Source organism: Ornithorhynchus anatinus, chromosome 9 (genome assembly GCF_004115215.2).
Source record: "Ornithorhynchus anatinus isolate Pmale09 chromosome 9, mOrnAna1.pri.v4, whole genome shotgun sequence".
In the NCBI taxonomy this organism is placed as follows: domain Eukaryota; kingdom Metazoa; phylum Chordata; class Mammalia; order Monotremata; family Ornithorhynchidae; genus Ornithorhynchus; species Ornithorhynchus anatinus.
The window spans coordinates 6,874,595-6,895,533 of NC_041736.1; the positions used below are offsets into that span (position 1 = coordinate 6,874,595).

Here is a 20,939-nt window from a genome sequence, read left to right on the forward strand (position 1 = left end):
GTCAGGTGAGCGGCTGCTTCTTGATTCCGGCCAGCTGACGGGGTTGTGAGGGCGGGACGCTGGCCAGATGTCTGGCTTCCAGACAAATATAGCGGTTCTATTTCTCAACATTGTTGAGGCGGCGGTCGGGCTCCACCTCCCCCTCTCCCCACTTCCTCACCTCCCTCCACCCCGGCCGGGAAGAAAATAGAAGCTTCCAGAAGTGCTTTACTGCCGCAGGAGGTGGGCAACGAGAGGTCAGTCCCGTAACCACACCACCTCTCCAGGAACCATCCACAGACTGCCCTGAGTTTTCCAACCATCTGACCGTTTCCTTGCTCTGGGTGTTTTGATCCGGGGCCCGTGGAGAGCTCCGAAGAAAGTCGGTCCCCCCGACTCCCGGGCTCCTTGAAGGACCCGGCTGGCTCCCCAAAGGCTCCGCGGCTCTGCTCCGTCCGCTTGAGAAAGCCCACTCGAAAGGACTGAAATAGCTAATTGCCCGAGAGCTCGCAGTCGCCACACGTGCTGCCCGCCGTGTCGATGAGCAGGATCCAGAGGAAATTCCAACTCCTTTATTTCCGACCATCTGGGGTCACTCTATCCACACACTCAGACTTTATTAGTGATAGTATTTATTGAGCACTTTACATGTGGAAAGCACTGTACCAACACTCCTCCCCATGACCTATTTTCACCTTCATCTGCAAAAGAATCGGAAGCTAAAAGGCCTCCCTGCCTCAGATGGTTCTTCTTGCTGTTTGATCCTCTGAGTTTTCAGCGACGTGGCGGTTCTCCAGCAAAGACGAGCAGACAGCCACAAATGGGCCGGCATTTACTGTCCTACCACCATCTGGTCTGCACTAGAGCTACGCGTGATTGTCGATGGCATGTAACAGATGCCACCGAGAAGGGAAAAAAGCAGCCGGAATACTGCAGAGGTTGAGGATGGCCCGCTCTCGTTTCGGAACCGCTCTCATCTCCGAGCCCCCGCCTTTCTCGTCAGAGAATTCGGGGCCCTAAAGAAGCTCGCAGATGACGTAGTTGAGCCTTCTTCCAATCCAGGAAGGCGGTGGTTACCCCTCCAGAGAAATCGAGTTTCTCACCTCTCTTCCAGTAAGTTTCAGCATATCTCAAACTTTACTCTTGAGTAGTTATGCCCTCACAGACCGTGAAATAGCTACTCCACCGTCACCCAACCTCCGGCTTGTGTGTGGTGGGGTGGGGAAGATGGAGGGCAGGGAAGACGTGCCAGGCTGTTCAGCGTGACGTGCCACCCACCGTCTGCCGAAGGTACTGAAAATTGGCGATTCTCTCATGGTTCCTGGATTACGAGGAGCTTCTGGCTCCTGTGGGCCACGGTGCCTGGATCTCCCAGCACCATTCCAAGTTCCTCTTCCTCCCACAGCAGGGGCACACGGTGCGAGCAGAACTGTGACAGAAACACCAGAGAACACCAGAATCCCAGCGGAGGCAGAAGCTAAAACCAGTCACACTGCTATAGACCCGCTCATTCATTTGTTCTCCGCTCTGTGAATCGGTCACTTTTCTCTAGGGTCTTATTCTTTTAGCTGTCGTGCGTTTGGCAATTTGGGCCCACCCGTCTCCCCCATTAGACTGTAAGCCCCTCGGGAGGCGGGGGCCGTGCGTTCTCCTACAGTCGTATACATCCGAGCGCCTAGGACATTGGTGTTATTGGTTGGAGGTGCTCAGTAGGTGCTGCTGGTGATGGAGGGGTGGGGGATGGCGGAGTGGTTGTGGATGAGTCTGGGGCTTGGATGGACCAGGAGGAGTAGAGGTAAGATCACGAGCCGCGGAGAAAAAGATAGGAATTCTTATTAATTTAAAATCTTATTCCAAAAAGAAGGAAGGTGCCACCGCATACCGTGATGGGAGTATCTCTAACCTCGGGATGGATTTTTGATCAACAGGGAAAGGGAGGCGGGGCAAAGATGAGGAAGATCGAGTGGAGGGGAAGGGGAAATCTAAAAATGCAGAGCAGAAAATGGGGCCTGAGAAATCTAACTCGGTATCCTCAGCCGGCACTCTTGGGCCTTTCTGTCGGACCGTTCCACTGAGGAGTTGCGTACAAAACACCGTCCTGCAAGCAGACTGTCTTTAACCGGAGATTTCCTTGCAGGTGGCGTGCATGCAGTTCATTAACATCGTGGTCCATTCGGTGGAAGATATGAATTTCAGAGTCCATCTCCAGTACGAGTTTACAAAGCTAAGCCTGGACGAATACTTGGACGTAAGTATGACTCGAGCCACTGACCTACAACCCGGGTTGGTTTATGAGGGGCTTACTGTACGTCAGGCACTGGGGTCAGCACCGGGAGGGATCCCAGATGATCAGCTCAGACTTAGTCCCCGGCCCACCCGGGGCTCACGGTCAAAGAGGGTGTGAGACCTGGTATCCGAGTCCCGTTTTACAGATGACGAAACTGAGGCACCCAGTAGGTAAGGGACTCGCCCGAGGTCACGAAGCAGGCAAGTAGCGGAGCCAGGGCCGGAACCTGGGTCTCCCGACTCGGAATCCCGTCCCCCTTTCCGCTCGGCCACGCCGCCTTCCAGTATTGCACAGTGTGGCTCACGGGCTGGTTGGTCTTGCGGTACAAGGGCAGCAGATTTCTTAGTAGTAGTATTTATTGGATGCGACACGCCGTGTTAAGCATTATTGTTATTATTATTCGGGAAATACGAAACACGCAAGGGAGACCAACTGGCTGGAGGGAGCACGTGCAATAATTAAAATAATAATTAAGGTGTTTGCCACGAGCACTGAATTAAGTGCTGAGGTAGACTGGACACAGTACCTGTCCCACAAAGGGCTTGCGGTCAAAGTGGGAGGGAGAACAGGTGTTTAATCCCCCGTTTTACAGATGAGGAAACTGCCTCTGGCCTGGAATACCCTCCCCCGCCCCCATATCCGACAACCAGTGACCCCCCCCGCCTTCAAAGATTTATTGAAGGCACATCTCCTCCAAGAGGCCTTCCCTGACTAAGCTCTCTTTTCCTCGTCCCCTGCTCCCTTCCGGATCGCCCTGACTCGCTCCCTTTACTCGCCCCCCGACCCGATCCCACGGCAGATAGGTCCGTATCTGTAATTCATTCATATTAGTGTCTGTCTCCCCGCTAAACTCTAAGATCACTCTGGGCGAGGAATGTGTCTATCGTACTCTCCCGAGCACTCAGTAGATACGATCGACCGACTGAACGACTCTCCGGGACGAAGGTCGCAACCTCGGTGTCGGGGCTCTCGGCTGGATGGGTTGGGCTTCTGGGGTGGGTGGGTCCCATTTTGGGGGCGCCCAGGTGTAACTGACATGCCGCTCGCCTCGACCTTGCAGAAGCTGAAACACACAGAGAGCGACAAGCTGCAGGTGCAGATTCAGGCCTACCTGGACAACGTCTTTGACGTCGGGGCGCTGCTGGAAGACGCCGAAACCAAGAATGCGGCCCTGGAGAGGGTTGAAGAACTGGAAGAGAACATTTCTCACGTAATCCCCTTCCCCTCCCCACCCACTTTCTGTCATGCACAGGCCTGAAACTATGGTATTTATTAATTAACCAGTGATCTTGATTGAGCACCTCCTGGGTGCGAAGCACCGTAGGGAGAGTACAATACTAGTAAAAGATACAATACAGTCTCTGTCCTCAAGGAGCTACCAATCTAAAGGACCGGTAGTTCACAGGAACTTGCCGGAGACCACCCTAGAGAGCTGTTTCCTGCCGAGACCCTCTGATGTGTCCTGTCGCTTAGAACAGTGCTCTGCGCAGAGTTAAGTGCTCAATAGATAGGATGGCATGATGGTCTGTGACCCACTCCCTTTTTGAAATCCTTCCAGTTGTCGGAAAAACTGCAAGACACGGAGAATGAAGCCATGTCCAAGATTGTGGAACTGGAAAAACAGCTCATGCAGAGAAACAAGGACCTGGATGTGGCTCGGGTAAGTGTGATCCCGGCAGCTCGGACAGATGGGGCGGTACGGGACTCTGTCCCACTTCATGAAGTAAGCGGCACGTTTTAGGGGCTGGTTTTGCCCACGCACGTTTCAGGGTACCGAGGGGCAATGTGCGGTTAATGCCGGTGTGGGTCCTTAAGAACGGATGGACTCAATAGAGATCCGGATTTCCCTGTGGTTAATGAAAGTTTCCCACTTCCTGGGGTCCCGCCGGGGCCAGTGCCTCCAGGGAGGCGGGGCAACTTTTCCGAGTGGGACCCTCTCTGGAGATCCCCAGAGGAAGGCCCGGAGATTCCCGTGCCGCTCTTTCTATCCCAGAACCCAGACCCTGGGTATCAATCGATCGATCGACCGCTCGTATCTCTTGAGCACTTACTGTGTGCAGAGCACCGACCTAAGCTCTCGGGAGAATACGGTACGACAGACTCGGTCGACACATTCCCTCCCCGCGACGAGCGTACTCTCTAGAGGCGATGAACAGAGAGAGGCTTCTGCGTCGACCCGACTTGCTCCCTTCGTTCATCCCCGCTCCCAGGCTCGCGGCACCTCCGTGCGTACCTGTAATTTATTTATATCAAAGTCTCTCTCCCCCTTTAAACTGTAAGCTTGTTGCGAGCAGGGAGCGTGTCAGCCTTGACGTTATATTGTACTTTCCCTGCACACAGTAAGCGCTCAATAGGTACAGTTGATTGCTTGATAGACAGGGAGGAGAAAGGGCCGATGGTTTTCCCGTCAAAACGCTTGGGAGATGGGGGCGGTGGAAGTTGAATAAGTGGATCGAGTGATTTGTTTTTGTCAGAGGGGTGCTTTGAGGATCAATTCAAAGAGGATATGAAGCTAAAGTGACACGTGGGCCCGCTTGGAGATCCGGGGGGCGTTGCGTCGCCGGCGCGGTCATTTTGGGGACCCGTGGGAGCGCGCTTGGGTATGCTGGGGGCCGTGTGGGCGTGCTTGGTTTCGCTGGGGGCCGTGCGAGCCGGCTTGGGTGCCCTGGAGGGCGTGAGCACGGCTGGATACGCCGGGGGCCGGGAAACGAGCGTGCTCGGGTGCCCTGGGGGCCTGCGAGCGTGTTCGGATACGTCGGGTGCATCAGGAAGGCCTGTCCCCACTGATATAGTTTCTGCCCCGGGCCCCAACCTGGTCACCCGGGCACCGTAGGATGACCTCTGTTTTTGGAGCGTGTTCCTCTCCGCGCAGGTCTCCCGCTCAGCACCCGTTCCCAATTTGGCGTTCGGGCAGGGTGGCGCTGTGGGATCCCGCCGAAGTTCTTAACCACTGGCTCTCTGGCAGGAAATCTACAAAGATGCAAATACCCAAGTCCACACATTGAGAAAACTGATCAAAGAAAAAGAGGAAGCCATTCAGAGGCAGTCCACTCTGGAGAAAAAGATCCACGAACTGGAGAAGCAAGGGACCATCAAAATCCAGAAGAAAGGGGACGGAGACATCTCCATCCTACCGGTCGTGGTATCGGGCGCGTTGCCGACGGGGTCGGAAGCCTCGGTCAATTCCTGCTCGGGACAGGTCAGCGGGGAAGCGTCCTCCACCTCCTCGCCCCCACCTCCCCCACCGCTACCTCCGTCGACACCGACGTCCGAGGCGGGTAAGGGGCCTCCGGGCATCCGGAATCGGGGCCGGGGTGGAGCAGGTCGTGGACGGGAAGCCACGAGAGGTGTAGATTGTGTCTCTCGGGGCGTTGGCGGGCTCAGGACATCGGTGCTCCCGTTGCACCGATTAATCCCTGACATTCGCCTTATTTTCCTCCATCAGTCGAGCCCGGGTATCAAGCACCTGTGGTGCGCAGAGCGCTCTCCCAAGCCCTTGGGAGAGTTCCACGGGGGTAGAGAAGCGGTGAAAGAGCACTGGGAGTCGGGGGATCCGGACTCTAACCCCAGCTCTGCCGCTGGCCTGCTGTGTGACCTTGGGCGAGTTGCTTAACTTCTCTGTGCCTCAGTTATCTCATCTGTAAAATGGGGATTCAGACTACGAGTCCCACGTGGGACAATCTGACTGCCCTGTACCTACCCCGGGGCTTAGAACGGTGCTTGACACATAGCGAGAGCTTAACAAATTCCATAATAAATATTATCATTACTCTGTGTACCTCAGTTTCTTCATCTGTAAAATGGGGATCCCGCTCCCTCCCTAGTTAGACTGTGAGTCCCATGTGAGACAGGGGTTGTGTCCACCCTGATAATATCGTACCTACCCCGGTGCTTGGTACAGTGCTTGGCACACAGTAAGCGTTTAAAAAGTGCTATTTAAAAAAAAAAAAAATACCTGACCTCAAGGAGCTTATTTACCAGTTTACGGGTAAGTGGAAGGAAAAGCGAATCTGTCAATGGGAGCTTGAAAGTGAATCAGTCTGGGGTGATAACCTGGAGTAATTTATATTTCATATCATATTATCATAATGATATTTTATTATAATAATAATGGTGGTATTTGTTAAGCGCTTACAATGTGCAAAGCACTGTTCTAAGCACTGGGGGGGATACAAGGTGATCAGGTCGTCCCACGTGGGGCTCCCGGTTTTCATCCCCATTTTCCAGATGAGGTCACTGCGGCACAGAGAAGTTAAGTGATTTGCCCCAAGTCCCACAGCCGGCAAGCGGCGGAGCCGGGGTTAGAACCCACGACCTCTGACTCCCAAACCCGGGCTCTTTCCGCCGAGCCACGCTGCTTCTCCTGTCACGCTCCAAAGATGAACCTTCCTCCCTTGGCTGAAGCACTCTTCCGCCGTCCAGCTGTCCAGTTATCAGTGGCGGGGTGCCTTTGCTACCTTTCTCTCTGCCACCAAGGGCTCTAATCACTGCAACCTGGTCGCTCTTCTCATTCACGATCAATGGCGTTTAGTGAGCATCCGTGGTATTTACTGAGCACTCACCGTGTGCAGGGCGCTGCGCTGAGCGCTCGGAAGAGTACAGTGCAGCGGAATTGGATTCTATTTGTTGCTGCGGTTCTCGTCTGTCCGTCTCCCCCGATTAGACCGTGCGCCCGTCAAAGGGCGGGGACCGTCTCTGTTACCGACTTGTCCATTCCAAGCGCTCAGTACAGTGCTCCGCACATGGTAAGCGCTCAATAAATACCACTGGACGAACGAATGCCCACGAGAAGCTTCTTACGTTTCGACAAGCGGTGAATTCGGTGGCCGAAACCCCCCGGGAGATCTTCGGGCAGCGCGCCCCACTCGGTCCTCCCTTTGGATCACGAAAACGGAGATGATCCCAGTCGGGCTCGGCGGCCCCGTCGGGTTCCGCACTGATGCGGGTCTTCCCTCTCTCTCCTCCTAGAGCAAAACGGGTCGACGACCACGGTCACAGTGCCCCCTCCCCCGCCACCCCCGCCACCCCCGCCGCCGCCTCTCCCGGGCCCAGCGGCCGAAACGGCTCCGACCTCGCCGCCCCCCCCGCCTCCTCCGTCGGCTCCCCCTCTGCCGGGAACGGCGTCCCCCACGGTGGTCTTCAACTCAGGATTAGCAGGTAAGAACGCGCCCCCTCCCTCCCGTTGCCGGGCACGGTGAGACGGCGTCGCCGGGTAGGGCGGGGCCGCGGCGGAGCCCCCACGGACGCCCCTCCTCCTCATCCTCCCGTGCCCGGGGGGTTGTGCCGGTCCGCGGAGGGCTAAGGATGCGCTTCGAGAAGATGTTTTCTGCCCGGGAAGCGTCCGCTGTCTCCGCCGGGCCTTGGAGTGAAGCACGCTAATCCCAGCGTAATAATGACGACGATTACGGCGTCCGTTAAGCGCTTACTGTGTGCCGGGCACTGGACTGAGCACTGGGGTGGAGACAAGCCAATCAGACACGGTTCCGGTCCCACGTGGGGTTCCCGGTCTCAATCCCCATTTTACAGACGAGGTAACTGAGGCGCAGAGAAGCGAAGCGACTTGCCCAGGGTCAGACAGCGGACAAGTGGCGGAGGTGGGATTGGGACCCCCCCGAGCTTCCGACTCCCAGGCCCGTGCTCTGTCTGCCACCCCGTGCTGCTTCCCATCTCCCAGCGGATGCAGTCGAGCGGCCCGTTGGGCCAGCGTGGACTATTTTGCCTAGACCCACGCCCTTTGGAAGGTGGGAAAACAGGTCCCTCTCTCCTCTTAGCTCAGAAATGGGTGTATTCGGTGCCGGAAGCAGACCACAGCTGGCCCGGATTGGGCTCTAACGTAAGGCAGAGTCCCAGGATGGATATTTCGCCGTTGCGGAAGCGTGGTAGGGTTCAGACTGGGGAGGGGCGGTTTCCCCGACTCCACTCCCTCACCCACCGGCCCCAGCCCTTGTTTTCTCTTCCGTCCCCCACACTCACACCCACATCCTACTCTCGCCCGTTTTATCCCCACCCTGAGGCCTGGGCTACGGGCCTGGCGTTAACTTCAGTGGCTGTTGGATGCCACTTCCAACCCTGCCCCCCTCATTCGTTCGTTCATCCGTTTGTATTTGTTGAGCGCAGAGCACTGTGCTAAGCGCCTGGGAGAGGCCAGCGAAACAATAAAACAGGCACATTCCCTGCCCACGACGGGTTTACAGTCCAGAGTGGGAGACGGACATTAATATGAATAAATAAATTACAGAGATGGACACGAGCGCGGCTCAGTGGAAAGAGCCCGGGCTTTGGAGTCAGAGGTCATGGGTTCGAATCCCGGCTCGGCCACTTGTCAGCCGTGTGACTTTGGGCAAGTCACTTGATTTCTCGGTGCCTCAGTTCCCTCATCTGTAAAATGGGGATTAAGACTGCGAGCCCCACGTGGGACGACCTGATTCCCCTGTGTCTACCCCAGTGCTTAGAACGGTGCTCTGCGCGTAGTAAGCGCTTAACAGATACCAACATTATTATTATTATAAGTGCTCCCTGCTCCATCGAGCCCTTCTGGGCCACCGAGGGTGGTTTCCGGTTCAGAACGTTTTCACTTTCGGCCCTGGGTGCTTTGACCAGAGCCGTACCGGACGAGGAATTTTTCTGAATGGACGTTGTAGCGGAAGCGTCTGTTCTGAGCTGTGTGGCCCAGCCAAGTTCCTGGTCCACATAAGTCTAACAGGAGATGGAGTCTTGCGGACGAGAGACGCGACTTGAGAGATCATTTGGCTAGTCCGGCCCCAAGGGAGGCCACGGGAAGTTACCTCGGCAAGTCAGCCCGATCGATAGAGAACGCGAGGGGTCATTCCCAGCTCCCAGCCTTGTCTTCCCACTCCATTACCGTCCAGGGAAGGCCACAGGGCTCTCCTCCGCGTCCATGCCGTCCAGCAACAGAGCGAGGGGCCTTGGGGACCCTCCACCCGCCACGGTCAGTCGGGAGGCCCAACCCGAACAACCTCCCCGAGGCGACGATGGACGGATCCCTAAAACCCGTGACGGAAATCTCCATTTTGGAACGCAGAGTCTGTCGCTGATTTGTCCTGAACCCACTTGTCCTTTCCCCCCGGGACTCACGGAGATGGATGGGTGCCTTTCCTTAAATTGAACGTGCGCTAAAAGGTTTTGAATTTCACCGCCGGCAAGGTGGAAAGTGCCTGTGTCGTGATGCCCTTGATCGATGCCTTAAGGGGGTGTTCCTTGGGTCTGATCATTTCAGGGTGTGCAGCACAAAACGGCCCTCAAAAAACACAGGCTCTTTTTTCAGTGGACATTTGGATTTTCCTCTCTCTTTACTATTTTTTTTTTTTTGTGGTAGTCACTAAACGCTTGCCGTGTGCCAAACACCGTTCTAAGTGCTGGGGTAAATACAAAGTTAATCAGGCCGGATAGAGGCCCTGTCCCACGTGGAGCTTACAGTCTAAGTAGGAGGGAGAATAGGTATCGAATCCCCATTTGACGATGAGAAAACTGAGGCCCAGAGAAGGGAAGAGACTTGCCCAAGGTCACCCGGCAGGAAAATGGTGAAGCCTGGGCTTCCTCCACTAGGTCACGCTGCTTCCTTATGCCTTGCCACCGCTATTTTGGGCAAATCAGTTGCCCTTAACTTGCCCTTCCCATCCACGTGCGCAGTCGGGGGCTACAGGCTGTAGGTGTCTTGAGTCCAGAGCTGCCCCAGAAGCCATTGGAACGGTTGCCCCCGTCAGCTCTCCCCGGGGTCGGAACGGGGGCTCGCGTAACGTCTTCCGTGTGTAAAATCCGCCCTCAGACCTCTCTGCTGCCTCTTAAGAGCGTGTTCCTGTAATGACTCTCCGTGCACCTCTTGTACCCAGCGAATCCCCTGATTACGGTGTCCATTTTGGGTCCACCAAGTAATGTTTCTCCTCTGAAGAGAGTCCAGGCCTTTCACGTTTTACATATGGGGCCCCCGGGAGGTACCGGCTTCTTTGCCCTCGGTTTACAGACGTCCAGCCAGGCCAGTTGGTGTCACCCGACCACCACACCGGACCAAGTCACCTGCCCAGTTCCTTTCCAGCTTTCACGTTCGGTCCGTCTTCCACGTTCTTCCTGAACTTTGATGTCTTCCGAAGGAGAAAAGGGAAACTGAGTCCCCGGAGATCCAGGGGATAATGGACACCCCTTGCCCCCTCCCGGCCTGGTCCCGCTAGCCTTTTCACACGGTGACTGTTTCCAGATCTCAGACCCGGAACGTCACTGGGTCGGACACACCTCCCAGTGACACCACATCTCCTCAATTAATCAATCGGAGTCATTGAGTGCTTACCGTGTGCAGAGTACCAAGTGCTAGGGAGAGTACGGAGTGGGATTCTTTTCCCCTCACACCTCTCTCCGCCTAGGGGGAAGCGATTCAACAAATACCATTGAGCAATTGCTTGACGGCCCAGCAAGGCAAAGGCCACCCGGTAGGTTGGAGGCGGAGGCCCAGTTGGGCGCCCGAACCCCACCCCGGTCTCAACCCCCCGGCCGTGGAGCCGCGCTCCTTCCCGGGGAGGCAAGACTGACCCGGCTCACTGGGCTGGGAGGAGCCGCGGGCTGGGTCCAAGCTCCGGTGGGGTCTGGGACGATACTCATCCCGCCCTCCAGACAGATCGTGGAGGAGGGACCTGGTGGCATTTGAAACGCTGGGAATTCCCTTTGCTCGCAGAAGAGAAGGAGCACCGATGCCCCACGGGTAGGAGACCCCCACAGTGGTCAAGGGGAGAGAGCCGTGTTGCCTTTGACTTCTCTTCCCCCAAACAGGCCTGGCTCCGTCCCCTCTTCGGGAGCTGCCCCCAGGACGGATTACCTGCTGACCCATTTACGCTAGACAGTCAGGGGCCCCAGCCTCAGGGTCAGATCAGCGTTCTGCCCCGGGTTCATAATAATAATGACGTTGGTATTTATTAAGCGCTTACTATGTGCGGAGCACTGTCCTAAGCGCTGGGGTAGATACGGGGTCATCGGGTTGTCCCACGTGAGGCTCACGGTTAATCCCCATTTTACAGATGAGGTCACTGAGGCACAGAGAAGTCCAAGTGACTTGCCCACAGTCACACAGCTGACAGATGGCAGAGCCGGGATTCGAACCCACGACATCCGACTCCCAAGCCCGGGCTCTTTCCACTGAGGTCATTCCCTTGCAGGAACCACTGGGGCATGGCCTTTGTGGATGCCTTCGGGGATGGGTCCCGGCTCCCGGGATGGGACTGTGGCGGGGTAGGGTCCTTGGCTAAAGAAAGCAACCGAGTTTTTGCTGTCGTGAGGACCCAGCCGAAAAGATGGGGAGAAAGCAAGCGGCGATAGCGAGGGTAGAAGAAGTGTACGCCTCGCCTTGCCGAGTGCTTGCTAGCGAAACGGGGTGTCGGATGACAGTCTGATAATCCAGGGGTGCGTGGACCGTTGGACTGGATGACTCTAACCGTGTCTAATTTTTATTTCCTTTGTCCTTCCTGCTCTCACCAAAGATGGGCCAATCAAGCTTTTCTGTAGGTTCCTCCTTGACAAGTGATTTTATGTGTTTCCCCCGTGTCCCCCCGTTAATCCACCGGTGCCGTGCCGTCTTCCATCTCCATGCTATTTTAAGCGTAGACTCATTTCACCGTGACATCGTGTCTGGAATCTAAACCCGGGGTTGGCTTGCTGTCATCCGGGGGCTGCCCACACCTTTCTCAGCAGGACCGCGAGAGAGAACTTAGGCTTTCAGCTGGCTTTCCGGGCTCCTTTGACACGGCCCCCGTCTCCTTGAGCGAGGGACTTCGGGCCTAGTCCGATAGTCAGAGAGGAAGGTGAGACTCTCCTCCGTGCTGCTCCGAAGGAGAAAGTGAAGTATAACTGCAAAGAAAGGGGCGGGTCTCGTTAGCCTGGGGTCCTATAGGAGCCTCGAAGCGATCGTACACCTCCGTCCTGGGATAGAAAAGTGTGAACAGCCTGGAATTTTCCCATAATGCTAAAATGCTCCAAAGCCGAGGGTGGAAGGAGGGAGGAGGAGAAGTATTTCCTGACTTCACCCCACTGGGAGAAGCGAGGTCTCTCAGGGGCAGACGGGAACCTAGGCCCCGAAAAGCCCGGCTGAAGGAGGGTCTGAGGGGAAATGCCATGGTCACCATGTTTCTGCATGCTTCTGGGGCGGGGGTGGGGGGGGGTGGGGGAGATTCTCTGAAGCCTTCCTGTTCCCATGGCCTTCGTGACACTGGAGGAACGGAGGCAGTCCCCTCCGTCCCCTATCCCATCCTCGTCCTTCAGTGTTGACCGGGAGGAACGACCCACCCCCTAACCGCCCGACGTGGTGGTGCTTGCGGTTCTGAAACCGCCCAAAGGATGTTTAGCCACGTAGCCCCCATCGGGGCCAGAAAGGGCCCTCGTGGGACAGCGTGGTGCGTGCACAGCAGTGCGAATGCCTTCGGGAGGCCTTGACTCAGAGGGAGCGTTAGGGTCTCGTCTTGCCAGCCCTAGAGAGGAAGAGAGGTTGGATCTCACCCCTTGTCCGGCTTTCTCTGATGCGCCCGTCGGCGGTTTGCCATCTGGAGCAGGGCAAAGTCTCGAGTGTAAGTGGCCCTTAGTGATGACAGTAATAGTGGGACCGAAATCCTTCCATACGGTCAGATCAGACGGTCCCTGTCCGACGTGGGGTTCGCAGTCGAAAGGGGCGGGAGAGCAGATGAATCGATCGGTCGTATTTTTTTATGGTATTCACTAAGCGCTTATTACGTGTCAAACAAATTACGGGATAGGTACGGGTTCATTAGGTCAGACACGGTCCCTGGCCCGCGAGGGGCTTACGGACCGTCGTACTGAGTGCTTGGGGAGAATGCAGTTTGACAGAGTCCGGTAGACTCGTTCCCAGCCCACAAGGAACTTGCCGTCTAAAGGTTATTTAATTCCCCCGTTTCACAGATGAGGAAACCGTGAGGCTCAGAGAAGTTAAGCGACCTGCCCGCGGTCAAATGGCAGGCAAGTTGTGTATCTGGGATTAGAACCCAGATCTTCCAAGAGAGGGGAGGAGGGAGCAGAATTCTTACCCAGAAGGCAGTTCAGCACCCCGCTTCTTAAGGTTCCTGGTCCTCCCTGAATCCTGGTCTGCCCCAGGAACGGCATCCAAATTACGCCGGTCACTGGGGGAATTTATCGCTGGCACCGAAGGCTAGCCGTGCCCGAGTTGTGCCCCTGGCATCTGGACGGCTTTGTCTCTAGTCTCTGGGGACGGCTGTAGAATCTGGCCGGGTTGCGCGGTCCGTGTAGGAGGTCCCGTCTCCAGGCACTGAAATTTGGAAAAATCGCAACCCCGGCTCCTGACTTGGGCATCGCCTACTGGGCAGCGGTGACTTTGGACGCCAAAAGAGTTCATGTTTTCCCTTGTGGTTTAGGATGCTCGACGTCACCCCGGACCCAATTCAAGAATCCAGATTGCCTGCTCAAGTTTTTCTAACCTCCGGCCCTTAGTCGGCACTGTAACTAAAGGGTATGAATCGGCCGAGCGGTGGACTTAAAATCCTTTGCCGGATTTTGTCTCCGGGGCGGCGTGAGGGACGGTCAGAGATTTCAAAGTATCTAGGTGGCTCTGGCCAGCATTCCTCCAGTGCGGAAGTGTCATTTTCCAGGGCTCCTCCCGCCCCATCATCCCACCCTCTGTCCGGGGCCGGGAAATTCTAATTTCATTCCGCACGTCCTGGTTCTAGCTGTGAAAATCAAGAAGCCGATCAAGACCAAGTTCCGGATGCCTGTCTTTAACTGGGTGGCTCTGAAGCCCAATCAGATCAACGGCACGGTCTTCAATGAGATCGACGACGAGAGAATTCTGGAGGTATCGTCTCGCTCCTCGTCGGTTTCCTTTCGGCAGAAGCCGGTGGCCCCGGGGCCCAGAGGAATTTAGACCCTTTACGCTGGAAGCCGTAGTTTTGGTCGGGAAACGCGAGGTCTTTCAGCGTGTGCTTTCCACAGTGAAAGGGGAATAAGTGAATTTCCCAGGTTCCTATATGGAAGGACATTGGGGGTGCCCCACGACTGGTTAAATTTAGGCTCCTGTGGTCTGCAGTGCGAAACCATTCACCCGCTACGGTCGCTATTTTCTAGACGTTTGCAATGTAACGCAGCCCCCAGATTTGCACATCTGCGCACCGTACAAATCAATCTCAGCTTGTAATTGAACGGTCTCAAGCAAATGAGACGAAAACCCAGTCGAGGTCATCAGTTCCTGCCTGTAAACGTGCAGGATTTTCCGCTGAGCTCGGGGCCCAGGCGCAGTTAAATCAGGAGAAGAGAGCAAGCTCAAAGGTCGGGCGGGCGAAAATCCGGTACTATCAGAAAGTGGGACTTCGACCCTAAAGGAACAACTCACCCAACTGGGCCTCGCATCCTTCCGGGGCCTGAGCAGAGGTCATCGCGCCTGTTTGTTTCTTCCTTGTTGTTTTCCCCTCCCTCAGGACTTAAACGTGGATGAGTTTGAGGAGATATTCAAGACGAAAGCCCAAGGTCCAGCCATCGATCTGACCTCAAGTAAACAGAAGATAACGCAGAAAGGGTCAAACAAAGTGACCTTACTGGAAGCCAACCGGGCCAAAAACCTGGCCATCACTTTACGGAAGGCCGGGAAGACGGCGGATGAGATCTGTAAAGCTATTCACGTGTAAGTTCCCGGGGGGATTTTTGAGCAAATGATATTCAGGTTTCGGGCGTGCTCGGATAAAAACTCGGCCATCGTGCGGCAGCCGTAACAGAAGGGTTTCTGAGCCGCCAGTCAGGATCTGGGTTCTAATCCCGGCTCCGCCACCTCTGCTGTATGGCCTTGGGCGAGTCACTTGGTTTCTCTGGGCCTCAGTTACCTCATCTATACAATAGGGATTAAATCCCCGCCTCTGTGATTTAGACAGAGCCCGACGTGGACAGGGACTCGGTCCAACCTGATTAGCTTGAGTCCACCCTAGTGTTTAGAACAGTGCTTGTCACTTAGTCAGTGCTTAACAAATGCCGTTAAAACGGGCTCTTCTCAGTCTGCTCAGACCTTCTATTTTTTGTTCACATCCACGTTAAAACTGAAAAGTATATCTATCCTAAACACACTCCGTAGGCTGGTCGCCGTGAGGGAGTCCCGTGTTAGAGTGACTGACGTTTCCTTGCGGAATGACCTCCTTTTCCCTTGTCCAGTAAGCTGAAACGGTCCTCCTCGAGGGGCAAAATCGGGCCCCTGTAACATTGACCCTTCGTGATGATAATGACGGTGGTATTTGTTAAGCGCCTACTCTGCGCCAAACACCGTACCGAGCACCGGGGGAGATAGAAGATAATCGGATTTGGTGCAGTCCCAGTCCCACTCGGGACGCACAGTCTAAGGGAGAGGGAGAACAAGGATTTACTCCCCATTTTGTAGATGAGGATGCGTCAAGCACTGTGCTACGCGCTGGGGTGGATACGAGATCGTCGGGTCCCACGTGGGGCTCACAGACTTAGGCAGGAGGAGGAACAGGTATCGAATCCCCATTTCGCAGGCGAGGCAGCCGTGGCCCCAAGAAGTTAAGTGACTTGTCCAAGACCCCACAGCAGGTAGGTGGCGAAGTCGGGATTAGAACCCAGGTCCTCTGACCCCTGGGCCTGGGCTCCATCCCCCAGGCCACACTGCTTCTCTGTGACAGCTTAGCTGGAACAGTATCGGGGAATCACAAGTCAGGGCGGGTAGATGGGGCCGTCCCCGCGTCGGTCTTCGACCGTTCATCCATTCATTCATTCAACAGTATTTATTGAGCGCTTACTGTGTGCAGAGCATTGTACTAAGCGCTTGGGATACCGACACCTGGACCGCCGCGTCGTAGGAGAACCGACTCCAGAAAAACCTGTTTGAATGGAGACGTGTCAGGCGATTTTCAGGCAGCCAGGACGGGGCCCGGAGCGTCATACTGGACGTGTGCACGCCGGGAATACCGAATCAATCACTCAGTGGTATTTACTGAGCGCTTACTATGTGCGGTGCACTTTTCTCAGCGCTTGGGAGAGTACAGTATAAGGAATTTGCAGGCACTTTCCCTGCCCATACGGAAACGCTGGAATGTCACAGCCCCGAGGAGACTCAATCAGTCAGGCAGTCAATCGATCAGTGGTATTTATTGAGTGCGTACTGTGTGCGGAGCACTGTTCTAAGCGCTTGGGAGAGTAATTACAAGAGAATTAGCAGGCACTTTCCCGGCCGTAACGAACTTACGAACGTCTTGAAGGGAGATGGACATTAACGTGAATAATTTATAATATATTTATGTATTTTGAGCACTGATTGTGTGCAGAGCACTGTATTATGCGCTTAGGCGAGTGCAATATAATGCTAATAATAATGATAGTATTTGTTAAGCACTTACTGTGTACCAAGCACCGTTATAAGCACCGGGATAGAGGCGAGGTGATCAGGTTGTCCCACGTGGGGCTCACAGTCTCAATCCCCATTTTACAGATGAGGTCATTGAGGCACAGAGGAGTTAAATGATTCGCCCAGAGTCACACAGCTAAGTGGCGGAGCCGGGATTAGAGCCCACGACCGTAACAGATTTGGTAGACCTGTTCCCTGCCCACGGTGAGCCGACGGTCTATCGGGAGAGCTAGAATTGATTAAACTCTTCCAGGGTGCCGGGAGAGAAGGCACGGTTAGGAATTAGACCCGGAATCTGGCCCCGAAAGGGCGTAGGGAAGAGAGGAGGGGGGTTGTTCTGAGAGACGGACATCGCTTGGTCATAAATCCCGGCCGCCGGGAGAGGAGAGGTGTCTCCCCCAACCCCAGCACAATGTGCCCTCTGGTGGATTTTCAGCTGAACCTTGGTACGGTTTAGATAGGGATGACAGATGCGGGGAAAGGGAACGAAAAATCAAATCCAGGTGTACCGATTGCCGTTCAGAAGGTATTTTCCGGAAGATCTGAGTCGACGCCAGATACGAATGTCATTCAGGTGTCCATTACAACGAAAAGAAGGTGATTTCTCACACCGTTTGCCAAAGAGCCACTCCCGGGACATGGTAAACGGGAAGCAGCGTGGCTCAGTGGAAGGAGCCCGGGCTTCGGAGTCAGAGGTCATGAGTTGGACTCCCGGCTCGGCCACTCGTCAGCCGTGTGACCGTGGGCGAGTCACTTCGCTTCTCTGGGCCTCAGTTACCTCATCTGTAAAATGGGGATTCACCGTGAGCCTCACGTGGGACAACCTGACTACCCTGTATCTACCCCAGCGCTTAGAACGGTGCTCTGCACATAGTAAGCGCTTAACAAATACCGACGTTATTAAAGTCGGCTTTTAGGGTCCGTCGGCTCACCGTTCCAAGACCCCCGTGCCCCGTTTAGTCACCGTGGGGTTGCCGGTCCTTTGTGGGTAAAGTCGGCACCGGCCCATAAACTCTTATCCTCCCGGGGTGCGGCGCTTGAATGAGAGAATGCGGTAATGATAATTGTGGTCTCCGTTAAGCTCTCACTCTGTGCCAAGCACTGTACCGAGCGCTGGGTGGATGCCCTGTTTTCAGACTGGCCGGTCCCTGTCCCGCCCACGGCTCACAGGCTAAGCAGAAGGAAGAACAGGTGTTGAATTCCCATTTTACTGATGAGGACAGGGAGGCCCAGATAAGTTAAGTGACTTGCCTAAAGCTGCACGGCAGGCAAGCGGCCGATCGGGGAGTAGAATCCAGATCCTCCGACCTCTGGGCCCGGGCCCTTGCCACTAGGTCACGCTGCTCGGAGAACAGCGGTTTGGGCTACGTGTCATGTCCGGTCCAACACCTGCCTCTCTCTTGGTCCATAATCTTCGAATCCTAAAGGTGGAAGGGGCCCTGACAGGTCATTTAGTCCAGCCCCTTGCCTTGAGAAGCGGCGTGGCCTCTGGTGGAAAGAACACGGGCCCGGCAGTCAGAGGACCTGGGTTCTAATCCCAGCCCCACCTCTTACCTGCTGCGTGACCTTGGACAAGTCACTTAACTACTCGGTGCCTCAGTTCCCTCATCTGCAAAATGGGGATTCGGAACCTGTTCTCCCTCCTACTTAGACTGCGATCCCCTTGTGGGACCTGATTATCTTGTATCTACTCCAGCGCTCAGCACAGTGCTCGGCACCTCGGTGGTGTTTGTATACTATCATTATGGTCACGGCAGGTACCGTCCAAATATCAAAGACAAGGATCCAACGGGGATATTGAACATAAAGAAGCTCGTCCTGCCGTCTTTACGATTCGTTTTCCTCCTCCCCCTCCCCCTTCCCCTCAGAATACGCAGTCCCGGGATTTCTCTGGGTGACGATCACCCAGGTAGAGCAATGGTTTTGTCGTGCGTTTCCCGCCGGCGGCCTCTGGAGTGTTCCAACTCCGCCGACCCGCCGTTCCTCCCTTCCGACCCGTCCCCCGTCCCCTCCAGCCCAGCGGCCGGGTACCTCTCGGAAGACGGCCCAAAAGCATCTCGGTCACAGTCTTCCGAAGAGGAGCTGAGGCGGATACCGAACCTTTGTAGAGGGAGAGGGAAGACTCCATTTCGTGGCCCTCCCAGCGTTGTGACAAGACCCGAGAGTTTCCACTCGGGGCCGAAGAGACCCAAAATGGCATCTCTCTGGCCCGTCGACGCTTTGGAGCCTGCCCCTTTCCAGTCGTCCCCTGGACTCGAAATAAAAAGCTTCGGCGGTCGGGGGTTGGGGGTGGGATGGAGTAGGCGGGGACTCCGCCGGCCCCCCCCCCCCCCCCCGGACCCCGACGCCACCACTTCCGTCGCCCGCAGGTTCGACCTGAAGACGCTGCCGGTGGATTTCGTCGAGTGTCTGATGAGGTTCTTGCCGACGGAGAACGAGGTGAAAGTGCTGCGGCTCTATGAGCGCGAGAGGAAGCCTCTGGAGAATCTGTCCGACGAGGACCGGTTCATGATGCAGTTCAGTAAGATCGAGAGGCTCATGCAGAAGATGACCATCATGGCCTTCGTCGGGAACTTCTCTGAGAGCATTCAGATGCTGACTCCTGTGAGTGGGGAGGTCGACTCCTCTGCCTTGTGCCGGGGCGGTGAGAGGAGTCTGCTGGGAGGGGGTTGTTCGGTCAATCGGCGGTATTCATCGAGCACTTACTTACTGTGTGCCGAGCACTGCACTAAGCGCCTGGAGAGGGTGATAGAGTTGGGAGACACAACCCCTGCCTCCAGGGAGCTGCCAGTCTCGTGGCTAACGGGAGGGGCGGTGTTGGAGGGAGGGGTGTCTCCACAACTGCAACCGAGTTGTGTTGGTCACAGTTCCCCTGATTTGCCCCTTGGGTTTTGCTTCAACATCTCCTTTCACCCGGTGCTTATCGGGAGCCTCCGTTGCCGACCGGTTCATTCCAAGCGCTTAGTACAGTGCTCTGCACATAGTAAGCGCTCAATAAATACTATTGAATGAATGAATGAATCGGTGATGGTATTCATTGGGCATTTACCTCGTGCTAAGCACCGAGGTTCATATAGTGTTGGTGTTTGTTAAGCGCTTACTATGTGCAGAGCACCGTTCTAAGCGCTGGGGGAGACTCAGGGTCATCGGGTCGTCCCGCGTGAGGCTCACGGTCGATCCCCATTTTACAGATGAGGTCACTGAGGCACAGAGAAGTGAAGTGACTCGCCCACGGTCACACAGCTGACGGGTGGCAGAGCAGGGAGTCGAACCCATGACCTCTGACTCCGAAGCCCGGGCTCTTTCCACTGAGCCACGCTGCTTCTCTGAGATAATCGGTAATCGGACATAGTCCCTGGCCCGCCCCAGGCTCAAAATCTAAGTGAGCAGAAGTACAGGTATTTCATCCCCATTTTACAGAGGAGGAAGTTTGAGGTCCAGAGACGTTAGGTGACCTGGCCAGGGTAGGGTCACGCTGCAGGGACGTGGCAGAGCTAGGAGTAGAATTCCAGTCTCCCGACTCCCGGGACCGAGTCTTTCCGCTAGGTCGCTCTGCCTCGGTCCCTCTTCCTCAGTGCGTAGACGCGACAGAGTGGCCGACACTTGGACAGGTGGTGTTCTCTGGCGATGGGGATTTTAATTTTTCAGTGCCCCTGGGGTTTCCTCTTTCGGAGGTTCAGTTCTCTATGAGCTAATCACCCAATCAGAAGTATTCCGCTCATTTGTACATATTGTTATCACCCTATTCATTTTGCTAGTGAGACGTCCGTCCCCTTGATTCTATTTACTGCTGTTGTTTCTGTCTGTCCGCCCGCCCCGATTAGACCGTGAGCCCGTCAGCGGGCAGGGACCGTCCCTATCTGTTGCCGATTTGTCCATTCCAAGCGCCTAGTACAGTGCTCTGCACATAGTTAGCGCTCAATAAATACTGTTGAATGAATGAACGAAAGTATTTATCGAGCCCGCACTGTGGTGCAGAGTACTGCATAACAGAGTCGGGAATCGTATTCTCTGGCCGTAACAAGCTTCCAGTCTACAGCGGGAGACGGACGTTAATAGAAATAATAATTCATAGTGCATAATTTAAAGCTATGTTCATAAGTGCTGGAGTTGAGGTGGGGCAGATATCAAATGCCCAAAGATCTTTGGTTCTGCAACTCCGCCGATAACCCAATAAACAAAGTCTAAACTGGTTGAATTTCAGGGAGGGCACTTTCAAAACTAGGAATGAACTGCTTCTCGAATGCAAGAGTTTTCTTTCCAGAAGGCCTTTCTGAAAACTAACATTTCTTCCTCTTCCCCCCCGAT

The 20,939-nt window shown here is 55.2% G+C and overlaps 1 protein-coding gene across 7 annotated transcripts in view; it reads left to right on the forward strand.

Moving 5' to 3' along the window:
* FMNL2 (formin like 2) overlaps nucleotides 1-20,939 on the forward strand; it is a 216,364-nt gene that overhangs the window by 183,218 nt on the left and 12,207 nt on the right. For all 7 annotated transcript variants that reach the window (XM_029071852.2, XM_029071848.2, XM_029071849.2 and 4 more), the window contains exons 11-18: nucleotides 2,117-2,227; nucleotides 3,327-3,476; nucleotides 3,825-3,926; nucleotides 5,232-5,544; nucleotides 7,235-7,423; nucleotides 13,960-14,084; nucleotides 14,704-14,906; nucleotides 19,001-19,235. In XM_029071852.2, coding sequence (XP_028927685.1) covers nucleotides 2,117-2,227; nucleotides 3,327-3,476; nucleotides 3,825-3,926; nucleotides 5,232-5,544; nucleotides 7,235-7,423; nucleotides 13,960-14,084; nucleotides 14,704-14,906; nucleotides 19,001-19,235 — 1,428 coding nt within the window. The remainder of the gene's footprint in view (nucleotides 1-2,116; nucleotides 2,228-3,326; nucleotides 3,477-3,824; nucleotides 3,927-5,231; nucleotides 5,545-7,234; nucleotides 7,424-13,959; nucleotides 14,085-14,703; nucleotides 14,907-19,000; nucleotides 19,236-20,939) is intronic.